Here is a 14,983-nt window from a genome sequence, read left to right as displayed (position 1 = left end):
GTTACAGAGATAGAGAGGGATGTAGGGACTGGAGGAGGTTACAGAGGTAGGGGGGGTTTTAGGGGCTGGAGGAGGTTACAGAGATAGAGAGGGTTGTAGGGGTTGGAGGAGGTTACAGAGATAGGGAGGGTTGTAGAGGCTGGAGGAGGTTACAGAGATAGGGAGGGGTGTAGGGGCTGGAGGAGGTTACAGAGATAGGGAGGGGTGTAGGGACTGGAGGAGGTTACTGAGATAGGGAGGAGTGTAGGGGTTGGAGGAGGTTACAGAGATAGGGAGGGGTGTAGGGGTTGGAGGAGGTTACAGAGATAGGGAGGGGTGTAGGGGCTGGAGGAGGTTACAGAGATAGGGAAGGTTGAAGCCATGGACGGATTTGAACAACTGTGTGAGAATATTCATCTGTCTCTATTTCTAAAAGATCATTCATTACATTATGGGGGTAATTCACATTTATATGTGATATACTTTCTCTGATCTTCAGTGTGAAGTAACCACCCATTGAGTCAGCGTTCCAGAACAATCCATCTGGGATTTCAGGGTCAGCAGCTTTCCTGGGAGCTGCTCCCAACTCCACATGGGGAATTCAGAGAACAATGGGTCGTGCTAGAGACAGGATCCGATCAGCACAGGTGAGTCACGTCGGAGTTACAAACAAAGATTTATTCCATTCAAATCAGTCAACGTTGATCATCAAACTGTCCCCATCGAACACTCCCAGGACAGGTACAGCACGGGGTTAGATACAGAGTAAAGCTCCCTCTACACTGTCCCCATCAAACACTCCCAGGACAGGTACAGCACGGGGTTAGATACAGAGTAAAGCTCCCTCTACACCGTCCCCATCAAACACTCCCAGGACAGGTACAGCACGGGGTTAGATACAGAGTAAAGCTCCCTCTACACTGTCCCCATCAAACACTCCCAGGACAGGTACAGCACGGGGTTAGATACAGAGTAAAGCTCCCTCTACACTGTCCCCATCAAACACTCCCAGGACAGGTACAGCACGGGGTTAGATACAGAGTAAAGCTCCCTCTACACTGTCCCCATCAAACACTCCCAGGGCAGGTATAGCACGGGGTTACATACAGAGTAAAGCTCCCTCTACACTGTCCCCATCAAACACTCCCAGGACAGGTATAGCACGGGGTTAGATACAGAGTAAAGCTCCCTCTACACAGCCCACTGTTTGCAACTTCAGGATGTCCAAAAGGTCTTCATAGCTAATGAAGTGTTTAAAGTTTACTCACTGTTGAAATGCAGAAAACATTTTCTAACAGCCAATGTGCACAAAATGTATGAGGGAACGAGAAGTTAATTTGATTTCAGTGATGGTTTTTGAGGGATAAATTTTGGACTCGATGACAGTGGGGAGAACGTCCTTTTGCATTGTTTCCAACTGCAGCCTGCCTGGCCCTGTGTGTTAAGCCTCTCTCTCTCTCTCTCTCCCAGCCTGCTGGGCCCTGTGTGTTAAGCCTCTCTCTCTCTCTCTCTCTCCCGGCCTGCTGGGCCCTGTGTGTTAAGCCTCTCTCTCTCTCTCTCTCCCGGCCTGCTGGGCCCTGTGAGTTAAGCCTCTCTCTCTCTCTCTCTCCCGGCCTGCTGGGCCCTGTGTGTTAAGCCTCTCTCTCCCGGCCTGCTGGGCCCTGTGTGTTAAGCCTCTCTCTCTCTCTCTCCCGGCCTGCTGGGCCCTGTGTGTTAAGCCTCTCTCTCTCTCTCTCTCTCTCCCGGCCTGCTGGGCCCTGTGTGTTAAGCCTCTCTCTCTCTCTCTCGGCCTGCTGGGCCCTGTGTGTTAAGCCTCTCTCTCTCTCTCTCTCTCCCGGCCTGCTGGGCCCTGTGTGTTAAGCCTCTCTCTCTCTCTCTCTCCCGGCCTGCTGGGCCCTGTGTGTTAAGCCTCTCTCTCTCTCTCTCGGCCTGCTGGGCCCTGTGTATTTAGCCTCTCTCTCTCTATCTCCCGGCCTGCTGGGCCCTGTGTGTTAAGCCTCTCTCTCTCTATCTCCCGGCCTGCTGGGCCCTGTGTGTTAAGCCTCTCTCTCTCTCTCTCCCGGCCTGCTGGGCCCTGTGTGTTAAGCCCTCTCTCTCTCTCTCTCTCTCCCGGCCTGCTGGGCCCTGTGTGTTAAGCCTCTTTCTCTCTCTCTCTCCCGGCCTGCTGGGCCCTGTGAGTTAAGCCTCTCTCTCTCTCTCTCTCTCGGCCTGCTGGGCCCTGTGTGTTAAGCCTCTCTCTCTCTCTCTCTCTCTCCCGGCCTGCTGGGCCCTGTGTGTTAAGCCTCTTTCTCTCTCTCTCTCCCGGCCTGCTGGGCCCTGTGTGTTAAGCCTCTCTCTCTCTCTCTCTCTCTCCCGGCCTGCTGGGCCCTGTGTGTTAAGCCTCTTTCTCTCTCTCTCTCCCGGCCTGCTGGGCCCTGTGTGTTAAGCCTCTTTCTCTCTCTCTCTCCCGGCCTGCTGGGCCCTGTGTGTTAAGCCTCTTTCTCTCTCTCTCTCCCGGCCTGCTGGGCCCTGTGTGTTAAGCCTCTCTCTCTCTCTCTCCCGGCCTGCTGGGCCCTGTGAGTTAAGCCTCTCTCTCTCTCTCTCTCCCGGCCTGCTGGGCCCCGTGTGTTAAGCCTCTCTCTCTCTCTCTCCCGGCCTGCTGGGCCCCGTGTGTTAAGCCTCTCTCTCTCTCTCTCTCTCCCGGCCTGCTGGGCCCCGTGTGTTAAGCCTCTCTCTCTCTCTCTCTCCCGGCCTGCTGGGCCCTGTGTGTTAAGCCTCTCTCTCTCTCTCTCTCCCGGCCTGCTGGGCCCCGTGTGTTAAGCCTCTCTCTCTCTCTCTCCCGGCCTGCTGGGCCCCGTGTGTTAAGCCTCTCTCTCTCTCTCTCTCTCTCTCCCGGCCTGCTGGGCCCCGTGTGTTAAGCCTCTCTCTCTCTCTCTCTCCCGGCCTGCTGGGCCCTGTGTGTTAAGCCTCTCTCTCTCTCTCTCTCTCTCCCGGCCTGCTGGGCCCTGTGTTAAGCTGTAATACCCGTCCCGCATGCTTGACTGGCTGATGAATCCTTCAGCTGCCTCTCCATGCTGCCCAGTTTTCCCAGGATCTTCAGGAGCAGGAACCATCTGGAGCCCCCTGATCGCTCGGTGCTCCTCAGGATAGCAAACCTTTGGGCCAATGTGGGGCTGACTCCCTGTGTCCATTGAGAAATGTCTGTCTCTTGCCAGGAAGGAGGAGCCGCTGGCCTTAGACACGGGATATGGAGGTCAATGATCCACTGATAACCATGGCAACCGGCAACATTGGCTCTCCTGGTAAGTGAGACCGTGGGGAATGTCCTAGAGCCTGAGGACAGGACAGGGCAGTGGGGGTGAGTGTGGAGGACTGGGTGGGAATGGTGAGGGTGTCAGGGGAGTGGTTGGGGTTGTCGGGGGAGTGGGTGGGGGTGTCGGGGGGGAGTGGGGGTGTCGGGGGGAGTTGGGGTGTCGGTGGGTGGGTGGGGTGTTGGGGGTATTGGGGATGTCGGGGGGAGTGGTGGTCTTGGGGGTGTTGGGGGCAGTGGGGGTATTGGGGGTGTCGAGGGGAGTCGGGGTATTGGGGGTGTCGGGGGGTATTGGGGGTGTCGGGGGGTATTGGGGGTGTCGGGGGGTATTGGGGGTGTCGGGGGGTATTGGGGGTGTCGGGGGGTATTGGGGGTGTCGGGGGGTATTGGGGGTGTCGGGGGGTATTGGGGGTGTCGGGGGGTATTGGGGGTGTCGGGGGGTATTGGGGGTGTCGGGGGCAGTGGGGGTATTGGGGGTGTCGGGGGGAGTGGGGGTATTGGGGGTGTCGGTGGGAGTGGGAGTATTGGTGTTGTTGGGGGGAGTGGGGGTATTAGGGGTGTCGGGGCGAGTGGGGGTATTGGGGTTGTCGGGGGGAGTGGAGGTATTGGAGGTGTCGGGGGTGTGGGGGTATTGGGGGTTTCGGGCGGGGTGGGGGTATTGGGGGTGTCAGGGGCAGTGGGGGTATTGGGGGTGTCGGGGGCAGTGGGGGTATTGGGGCTATTGGGGGGTATTGGGGGTGTCAGGGGGAGTGGGGGTATTGGGGGTGTAGGGGGGAGTGGGGCTATTGGGGGTGTCGCGGGGAGTGGGGGTATTGGGGGTGTTGGGGGCAGTGGGGGTATTGGGGGTGTCGGGGGCAGTGGGGGTATTGGGGGTGTCGGGGGGAGTGGGGGTGTCGGGGGCAGTGGGGGTATTGGGGTTGTCGGGGGGAGTTGGGTTATTGGGGGTGTCGGGGGCAGTGGGTGTATTGGGGGTGTCGGGGGCAGTGGCGGTATTGGGGGTGTCGGGGGCAGTGGGGGTATTGGGGGTGTCGGGGGGAGTGGGGGTGTCGGGGGGAGTGGGGGTATTGGGGTTGTCGGGGGGAGTTGGGTTATTGGGGGTGTCGGGGGCAGTGGGTGTATTGGGGGTGTTGGGGGCAGTGGCGGTATTGGGGGTGTCGGGGGCAGTGGGGGTATTGTGGGTGTCAGGGGGAGTGGGGGTATTGGGGGTGTCAGGGGGAGTGGGGGTATTGGGGGTGTCGGGGGCAGTGGGAGTATTGGGGGTGTCGGGGGGTATTGGGGGTGTCGGGGGTATTGGGGGTGTCGGGGGCAGTAGGTGTATTGGGGGTGTCGGGGGGAGCGGGGGTATTGGGGGTTTCAGGGGGGAGCGGGGTTATTGGGGGTGTCGGGGGGAGTGGGGGTAGTGGGGTTGTCGGGGGCAGTGGGGGTATTGGGGGTGTCAGGGGCAGTGGGGGTATTGGGGGTGTCGGGGGCAGTGGGGATATTGGGGGTGTCGGGGGTATTGGGGGTGTCGAGGGTATTGTGGGTGTTGGGGGGAGTGGGGGTATTGGTGGTGTCGGGCGCAGTGGGGGTATTGGTGGTGTCGGGGGCAGTGGGGGTATTGGGGGTGTCGAGGGCAGTGGGGGTATTGTGGGTGTCGGGGGCAGTGGGGGTATTGTGGGTGTCGGGGGCAGTGGGGGTATTGTGGGTGTCGGGTGGAGTGGGGGTATTGGGGGTGTCGAGGGCAGTGGGGATATTGGGGGTGTCGGGGGCATTGTGTGTGTCGGGGGGAGTGGGGGTATTGGCGGTGTCGGGGGGAGTGGGGGTATTGGGGTTGTCGGGGGTATTGGGGGTGTCGGGGGGAGTGGGGGTATTGGGGGTGTCGGGGGGAGTGGGGGTATTGGGGTTGTCGGGGGCAGTGGGGGTATTGGGGGTATTGGGGTTGTCGGGGGCAGTGGGGGTATTGGGGGAGTGGGGGTATTGGGGGTGTCGGGGGTATTGGGGGTGTCGGGGGGGAGTGGGGGTATTGGGGGTGTCAGGGGATATTGTGGGTTTCGGTGGGAGTGGGTGAGGGTGTCGGGGGGAGTGGGTGGGGGTGTCGGGGGGAGTGGGTGGGGGTGTCGGGGGGAGTGGGTGAGGGTGTCGGGGGGAGTGGGTGGGTGTTGGAAGGGGTGTGGGGTTTGCGCTGGGTGAGGTGTGTGGGGGACGGTCAGTAATTTGTGACGATTCGGCACCAACATTGGTATTTTGTTAAAAGCGAAACCCTGCGGATGAACTTTCTCCGGAACATTCCTTGTTCCAGTCCTACTCCGGCCCCTCCCACAACTCTTTCTCCGGTACATCGATGATTACTTCGGTGCTGCTTCATGCTCTCGTCGGGACCTGGAAAAATTTATTAATTTTGCTTCCAATCTCCACCCCTCCATCATTTTCACATGGTCCATCTCTGACACTTCTCTTCCCTTCCTTGACCTCTCTGTCTCAATTTCTGGTGATAGACTGTCCACCAATATCCATTACAAGCCTACCGACTCCCACAGCTACCTCGACTACAGCTCCTCACACCCCGCTTCATGTAAGGACTCCATCCCATTTTCTCAGTTCCTTTGCCTCCGTCGCATCTGTTCTGATGACGCTACCTTCAAAAACAGCTCCTCTGACATGTCTTCCTTCTTCCTTAACCGAGGTTTTCCACCCACGGTCGTTGACAGGGCCCTCAACTGTGTCCGGCCCATATCCCACACATCCGCCCTCACACCTTCTCCTCCCTCCCAGAAACATGATAGGATCCCCCTTGTCCTCACTTATCACCCCACCAGCCTCCGCATTCAAAGGATCATCCTCCGTCATTACCACCAACTCCAGCATGATGCCACCACCAAACACATCTTCCCTTCACCCCCCCTGACTGCATTCCGTAGGGATCGTTCCCTCCGGGACACCCTGGTCCACTCCTCCATCACCCCCTACACCTCAACCCCCTCCCACGGCACCTTCACATGCAACCGCAGAAGGTGCAACGCCTGTCCCTTCACATCCCCTCTCCTCATCGTCCAAGGGCCCAAACACTCCTTTCAAGTGAAGCAGCATTTCACTTGCATTTCCCTCAATTTAATCTACTGCATTCGTTGCTCCCAATGCGGTTTCTTCTACATTGGAGAGACCAAACGCAGACTGGGTGACCGCTTTGCAGAACACCTTCGGTCTGTCCGCAAGCATTACCCAAACCTCCCTGTCGCTTGCCATTTTAACACTCCACCCTGTTCTCTTGCCCACATGTCCGTCCTTGGCCTGCTGCAATGTTCCAGTGAAGCCCAACGCAAACTGGAGGAACAGCACCTCATCTTCCGACTAGGCACTTTACAGCCTTCCGGACTGAATATTGAGTTCAACAACTTTAGATCATGAACTCTCTCCTCCATCCCCTCCCCCTTTCCGATCCCCCTTTATTTCCAATAATTTATATAGATTTTTCTTTTCCCACCTATTTCCATTATTTTTAAATGTATTTCCATCCATTGTTTTATCTCTACCTTTTAGCCCATTTCGATCCCTTCCCCCCACCCCACCCCCACTAGGGCTATCTGTACCTTGCTCGTCCTGCTTTCTACCCTTAATTATCACATTCCTTAGATAATATCACCACCTTCAACACCTCTTTGTTTTTTTGTCTATGACATCTTTTGGTTATCTCCACCTATCACTGGTCCTCTATCCAGCTCTACTTGTCCCACACCCCCTTAAACCAGCTTATATTTCACCTATTTTTCCTTTGTTCTGTTGAAGAGTCACACGGACTCGAAACATTAACTGTGCTCCTCTCCGCAGATGCTGTCAGACCTGCTGAGTTTTATTGGTATTTTGGTTTTGGAAGGAGGGTTTCACGCCCCAGGTTTCAGCTCAGGCTCAGTAAGGCCGTGCTGGACTAGACTGGCTGGAAGTGGGCTGGACTGGACTGGACGGTGCTGGACTGGAGTGGACGGTACTGGGCTGGACTGGACTGGGCTGGACTGGACTGAACCGTACTGGGCTGGACTGGACTGAACCGCACTGGGCTGGACTGGATTGGGCTGGACTGGACTGGACGGTACTGGGCTGGGCTGGGCTGGACTGCACTGGACGACTGGACTGGGCTGGTCTGGGCTGGACTGGACTGGACTGGACTGGGCTGGTCTGGACTGGGCTGGTCTGGACTGGGCTGGTCTGGGCTGGGCTGAGCTGGACTGGACTCGACTGGGCTGGGCTGGTCTGGACTGGACTGGTCTGAACCGTACTGGGCTGGACTGGACTGGGCTGGGCTGGAATGGGCTGGGCTGGTCTGGACTGGACTGGTCTGAACCGTACTGGGCTGGACTGGACTGGGCTGGACTGGACTGGGCTGGGCTGGAATGGGCTGGGCTGGACTGGACTTGACTGGACTGGACTGGGCTGAACCGTACTGGGCTGGACTGGACTGGGCGGTACTGGGCTGGACTGGGCTGGGCTGGGCTGGGCTGGGCTGGACTGGACTGGACTGGACTGGTCTGAACCGTACTGGGCTGGACTGGACTGGACGGTACTGGGCTGGACTGGACTGGACAGTACTGGGTTGAGCTGGACTGGGCTGGTCTGGTCTGGACTGGAATCGGCTGGGCTGGTCTGGGCTGGGCTGGTCTGGGCTGGACTGGGTTGGGCTGGACTGGTCTAGACTGGACTGGACTGGTCTGGACTGGACTGGGCTGGACTGGGCTGGACTGGGCTGGACTGGGCTGGACTGGGCTGGACTGGGCTGGACTGGACTGGACTGGACTGGACTGGGCTGGACTGGGCTGGACTGGGCTGGACTGGACAGGGCTGGACAGGGCTGGGCTGGACAGACTGGGTTGAGCTGGACTGGTCTGGTCTGGTCTGGATGGTACTGGTCTGGTCTGGGCTGGTCTGGGCTGGGCTGGGCTGGGCTGGGCTGGGCTGGACTGGTCTGGTCTGGATTGGACCTTGCTCGACTGGGCTGGTCTTGTCTGGACTGGACTGGACTGGGCTGGTCTGGACTGGTCTGGATTGGACCGGGCTGGAGTGGACTGGTCTGGGCTGGTCTGGACTGGACTGGACTGGACTGGACTGGGCTGGGCTGGACTATTCTGGGCTGGACTGGTCTGGGCTGGGCTGGTCTGGTCTGGATTGGACCGGGCTGGTCTGGTCTGGGCTGGGCTGGGCTGGGCTGGTCTGGACTGGTCTGGACTTGGCTGGACTGGTCTGGACTGGTCTGGGCTGGACTGGACTGGACTGGTCTGGTCTGGTCTGGTCTGGTCTGGGCTGGGCTTGTCTGGTCTGGATTGGACCGGGCCGGACTGGTCTGGTCTGGATTGGACCGGGATGGACCGCTCCTCTATTGGGATTGTGCCTGGTGCTGTGACGTGGTTCTGTGCTGTTGCAGGGTCTCAGCGATATACAAAGGCGATGAAGCTGAAGGCAGAGAGGATGCAGGAGCTGACCGCTCGGCAAGGGGAAATCGAGGAGAAGCTGAGGAGCAAGATTGAGGAATTGAAGATGCTGTGTCTGCAGGAAGCTGTGAGGAATTCCCCCGATCGGAACAACCCTCCTCTCCCTCTTTCTAACCCTGCCCTCCATTCTCCAGCTGGGTGGGACTGGGTGTGGGGCCACTCACAGCAATCCAGTCACAGCCAGAGATTGGCCAACACTGGCTTCCCCTCCTGCTCCCTCACACCCGAGGATCGATCCTGGGCTCCCTCCTGTTTCCCACCCACTGGCTGTTCCTGGGGGCTGTTAGATTTCACATGGATACTGGCGACACCCATTTCTACATCACCAGCACCTCTCTCAACCCCACCGCTGCTCATCCCACATCCAGTGCTGGACAAGCAGCAATTCCCTCCAGTTTAATATCGGAAAGACTGAAGCCGTTGTGTTTGGTCCTCACTCCAAACTCCGTTCCCTAGCAACCGAATCCAGGCCCCTCCCTGGTCTGTCGGAGGCTGAACCAGACTGTTCACCGTCTCGCTGTTACATCTGGCCAAGAGCTGAGCCTCTGACCCTGTCTGGCACAACCATCGTCTCCTTCAGGCTCCTGTGCCTCAGCTGTGCCCCTACAACCCTCCCTATCTCTGTAACCTCCTCCAGCCCCTACACCCCTCCCTATCTCTGTAACCTCCTCCAGCCCCTACAACCCTCCCTATCTCTGTAACCTCCTCCAGCCCCTACACCACTCCCTATCTCTGTAACCTCCTCCAGCCTACAACCCTCCCTATCTCTGTAACCTCCTCCAGCCCCTACACCCCTCCCTATCTCTGTAACCTCCTCCAGCCCCTACACCCCTCCCTATCTCTGTAACCTCCTCCTGCCCCTACAACCCTCCCTATCTCTGTAACCTCCTCCAGCCCCTACACCCCTCCCTATCTCTGTAACCTCCTCCAATCCTCCGAGATCTCTGTGCTCCTCCGATTCCGGCCTCTTGAGCATCCCCCGATTCCCATCGCTCCATCAATGATGGCCGATCCTTCAGCTCGCGGGGGCCCTGAGTTCTGGAGTTCCCTCCCTAAATCTCTCTGCCCCACCTTCTTTAAGATGCTCCTTAAAACTGACCTTGTTCAGTGAGCTTTTGACTGCCTCTCTCCAATGTCTCCTGAAATAGCTGGGATTTAATTACTGTTGTATTACGTTAGCAAGAATTGTCTCTGAGTGTTTTACAGTTTTCAAGACACTGGCTGAATGCAAGTGTTTTAAACAAACGGGATTTCTTCTAATACTGGCTGTGCGATCTTCCACTTTTACCTGAAAGGGCAGACAGTGCCTTGGGAATAAACTCTTGTCTGAAAAACACAATCACCACTCCCTCAGCACCGACCCTCCGACGGTGCGGCGCTCCCTCAGCGCTGACCCTCCGACAGTGTGGCGCTCCCTCAGCGCTGACCCTCCGACAGTGCGGCACTCCCTCAGCGCTGACCCTCCGACAGTGCGGCACTCCCTCAGCGCTGACCCTCCGACAGTGCGGCGCTCCCTCAGCACTGACCATCCGACAGTGCGGCGCTCCCTCAGCACCGACCCTCCGACAGTGCGGCGCTCCTTCAGCACTGACAGTGCGGCACTCCCTCAGTACTGACCCTCCGACAGTGCGGCACTCCCTCAGCACTGACCCTCCAGCAGTGCGGCGCTCCCTCAGTATTGACCCTCCGACAGTGCGGCGCTCCCTCAGCACTGACCCTCCGACAGTGCGGCACTCCCTCAGCGCTGACCCTCCGACAGTGCGGCACTCCCTCAGCACTGACCCTCCAGCAGTGCGGCGCTCCCTCAGCACCGACCCTCCGACAGTGCGGCGCTCCCTCAGCACTGACAGTGCGGCACTCCCTCAGTACTGACCCTCCAACAGTGCGGCACTCCCTCAGCACTGACCCTCCAGCAGTGCGGCGCTCCCTCAGCACTGACCCTCCGACAGTGCAGCGCTCCCTCAGCACTGATCCTCCGACAGTGCGGCTCTCCCTCAGCACTGATCCTCCGACAGCGCGACACTCCCTCAGTACTGACCCTCCGACAGTGCAGCGTTCCCTCAGCACTGACCCTCCGACAGTGCGGCGCTCCCTCAGTACTGACCCTCCGACAGTGCTGCACTCCCTCAGTACTGACCCTCCGACAGTGCAGCGCCCCCTCAGCACTGACCCTCCGACAGTGCGGCGCTCCCTCAGCACTGACCCTCCGACAGTGCGACACTCCCTCAGTACTGACCCTCCGACAGTGCAGCGTTCCCTCAGCACTGACCCTCCGACAGTGCGGCGCTCCCTCAGTACTGACCCTCCGACAGTGCTGCACTCCCTCAGCACTGACCCTCCGACAGTGCGGCGCTCCCTCAGTACTGACCCTCCGACAGTGCGACACTCCCTCAGTACTGACCCTCCGACAGTGCAGCGTTCCCTCAGCACTGACCCTCCGACAGTGCGGCGCCCCCTCAGCACTGACCCTCCGACAGTGCGGCGCTCCCTCAGCACTGACCCTCCGACAGTGCGGCGCTCCCTCAGCACTGACCCTCCGACAGTGCGGCGCTCCCTCAGCACTGACCCTCCGATAGTGCGGCGCTCCCTCAGCACTGACCCTCCGACAGTGCGGCGCTCCCTCAGCACTGACCCTCCGACAGTGCGGCGCTCCCTCAGTACTGACCCTCCGACAGTGCGGCGCTCCCTCAGCACTGACCCTCCGACAGTGCGGCGCTCCCTCAGTACTGACCCTCCGACAGTGCGGCGCTCCCTCAGCACTGACCCTCCGACAGTGCGGCACTCCCTCAGCACTGACCCTCCGACAGTGCGGCGCTCCCTCAGCACTGACCCTCCGAAAGTGCGGCGATCCCTCAGTACTGACCCTCCGACAGTGCGGCGCTCCCTCAGTACTGACCCTCCGACAGTGCGGCGCTCCCTCAGTACTGACCCTCCGACAGTGCGGCGCTCCCTCAGCACTGACCCTCCGACAGTGCGGCGCTCCCTCAGCACTGACCCTCCGACAGTGCGGCGCTCCCTCAGCACTGACCCTCCGACAGTGCGGGGCTCCCTCAGCACTGACCCTCCGGTAGTGCAGCACTCCCTCAGCACTGACCCTCCGACAGTGCGGCGCTCCCTCGGTACTGACCCTCCGACAGTGCGGCGCTCCCTCAGCACTGACCCTCCGACAGTGCGGCGCTCCCTCAGCACTGACCCTCCGACAGTGCGGCGCTCCCTCGGTACTGACCCTCCGACAGTGCGGCGCTCCCTTGGTACTGACCCTCCGACAGTGCGGCGCTCCCTCGGTACTGACCCTCCGACAGTGCGGCACTCCCTCAGCACTGACCCTCCGACAGTGCGGCGCTCCCTCAGCACTGACCCTCCGATAGTGCGGGGCTCCCTCAGCACTGACCCTCCGGTAGTGCAGCACTCCCTCAGCACTGACCCTCCGACAGTGCGGCGCTCCCTCGGTACTGACCCTCCGACAGTGCGGCGCTCCCTCAGCACTGACCCTCCGACAGTGCGGCGCTCCCTCGGTACTGACCCTCCGACAGTGCGGCGCTCCCTCGGTACTGACCCTCCGACAGTGCGGCGCTCCCTCGGTACTGACCCTCCGACAGTGCGGCGCTCCCTCGGTACTGACCCTCCGACAGTGCGGCGCTCCCTCAGTACTGACCCTCCGACAGTGCAGCGCTCCCTCAGTACTGACCCTCCGACAGTGCGGCGCTCCCTCAGTACTGACCCTCCGACAGTGCGGCGCTCCCTCAGCACTGACCCTCCGACAGTGCGGCGGTCCCTCGGTACTGACCCTCCGACAGTGCGGCGCTCCCTCGGCACTGACCCTCCGACAGTGTGGCGCTCCCTCGGTACTGACCCTCCGACAGTGCGGCGCTCCCTCGGTACTGACCCTCCGACAGTGCGGCGCTCCCTCGGTACTGACCCTCCGACAGTGCGGCGCTCCCTCGGTACTGACCCTCCGACAGTGCAGCGCTCCCTCAGTACTGACCCTCCGACAGTGCGGCGCTCCCTCAGCACTGACAGTATAAGCCGTGGATTATGGTTTTTGAGTCTGAGGTGTGGTTTCTAAAATCCAGGATGATCTGTTTATTGGCTACACTGAGATTAACAGAGCGTTGGCTGTAACCCTCTAGCTGTGGGGGAGGGGAGGGGAGGGCAGGCTGTCTGTTGGAGCTGCTCAGGAGCAGGCACCATGTGCTTCTCCCCAGACTGACGCTCGGACACCAGCAGAACAGGTTAATGGGCTGGTATTTGCATGCCACTCACCACCGAATCCATTAAATTAATCCTCACTTTATTTTCCATTTCTTACCCTCCCTCTCCCTCTTATCGATGACACAGGAGGCCTGATCCATGTCTTTATTTTACACCAGGAACTGACAGGCAGGCTGCCCAGTGACTTTCCTCTCGAGCCTGGGGAGATGCCCCCCACGGTTAACCAACGGGTGACAATCACCAGCAAAGGACTGAACCCCAGCACGAGACCTGGACAGGTGAATAAAACTACCCGGGAGTGAGTTACAGACTGGAATCTAATCAAGGGGTTCGGGGGGTTTATATATAGAATAACAGATACCCGGGAGTGAGTTACAGACTGGAATCTAATCGAGGGGTTCGGGGGGTTTATATATAGAATAACAGATACCCGGGAGTGAGTTACAGACTGGAATCTAATCGAGGGGTTCGGGGGAGTTTATATATAGAATAACAGATACCCGGGAGTGAGTTACAGATTGGAATCTAATCGAGCGGTTCGGGGGGGTGGTTTATATATAGAATAAAAGATACCCGGGAGTGAGTTACAGACTGGAATCTAATCGAGCGGTTCGGGGGGGTGGTTTATATATAGAATAACAGATACCCGGGAGTGAGTTACAAACTGGAATCTAATCGAGGGGTTCGGGGGAGTTTATATATAGAATAACAGATACCCGGGAGTGAGTTACAAACTGGAATCTAATCGAGGGGTTCGGTGTGGTTTATATATAGAATAACAGATACCCGGGAGTGAGTTACAGACTGGAATCTAATCGAGCGGTTCGGTGGGGTGGTTTATATATAGAATAACAGATACCCGGGAGTGAGTTACAGGCTGGAATCTAATCGAGGGGTTCGGGGGAGTTTATATATAGAATAACAGATACCTGGGAGTGAGTTACAGGCTGGAATCTAATCGAGGGCTTCGGGGTGGTTTATATATAGAATAACAGATACCCGGGAGTGAGTTACTGACTGGAATCTAATCGAGGGGTTCGGGGGGTTTATATATAGATTAACAGATACCCGGGAGTGAGTTACAGACTGGAATCTAGTCGAGGGGTTCGGGGTGGTTTATATATAGAATAACAGATACCCGGGAGTGAGTTACAGACTGGAATCTAATCGAGGGGTTTGGGGGGTTTATATATAGAATAACAGATACCCGGGAGTGAGTTACAGACTGGAATCTAATCGAGGGGTTCGGGGTGGTTTATATATAGAATAACAGATACCCGGGAGTGGGTTACAGATTGGAATCTAATCGAGGGGTTCGGGGTGGTTTATATATAGAATAACAGATACCCGGGAGTGAGTTACAGACTGGAATCTAATCGAGGGTTTCGTGGGGGTTTATATATAGAACAACAGATACCCGGGAGTGAGTTACAGACTGGAATCTAATCGAGGGGTTCGGCGGGGTTTATATATAGAACAACAGATACCCGGGAGTGAGTTACAGACTGGAATCGAATCAAGTGGTTTCGTGGGGGTTTATATATAGAACAACAGATACCTGGGAGTGAGTTACAGTCTGGAATCTAATTGAAGGTTTCGTGGGGGGTTATATATAGAACAACAGATACCCGGGAGTGAGTTACAGACTGGAATCTAATCGAGGGGTTTGGGCGGGTTTATATATAGAACAACAGATACCCGGGAGTGAGTTACAGACTGGAATCTAATCGAGGGGTTCGGGTGGTTTATATATAGAATAACAGATACCCGGGAGTGAGTTACAGACTGGAATCTAATCGAGGGGTTCGGGGGGTTTATATATAGAACAACAGATACCCGGGAGTGAGTTACAGACTGGAATCTAATCGAGGGGTTTGGGCGGGTTTATATATAGAATAACAGATACCCGGGAGTGAGTTACAAACTGGAATCTAATCGAGGGGTTCGGGTGGTTTATACATAGAATAACAGATACCCGGGAGTGAGTTACAGACTGGAATCTAATCGAGGGGTTCGGGGGAGTTTATATATAGAATAACAGATACCC

At 57.9% G+C, this 14,983-nt stretch overlaps 1 protein-coding gene across 1 annotated transcript; it reads left to right on the top strand.

Annotated features, from left to right (window-relative positions):
* Nucleotides 1–3,170: 3,170 nt before the first annotated feature.
* Nucleotides 3,171–13,214, top strand: LOC144678276 (coiled-coil domain-containing protein 120-like; the record flags this gene model as incomplete). The annotated part of the gene is made up of 3 exons (XM_078538118.1): nucleotides 3,171–3,260; nucleotides 8,658–8,791; nucleotides 13,095–13,214. Coding segments are annotated over exons 1-3 (309 nt in total), but the record flags the coding sequence as incomplete, so codon positions are not given.
* Nucleotides 13,215–14,983: the final 1,769 nt, after the last annotated feature.

The sequence above is a fragment of the Cetorhinus maximus genome, unplaced genomic scaffold (assembly GCF_964194155.1).
Source record: "Cetorhinus maximus unplaced genomic scaffold, sCetMax3.hap1.1 HAP1_SCAFFOLD_3942, whole genome shotgun sequence".
NCBI lineage: Eukaryota > Metazoa > Chordata > Chondrichthyes > Lamniformes > Cetorhinidae > Cetorhinus > Cetorhinus maximus.
This window is presented reverse-complemented; position numbering and strand designations above follow the sequence as displayed.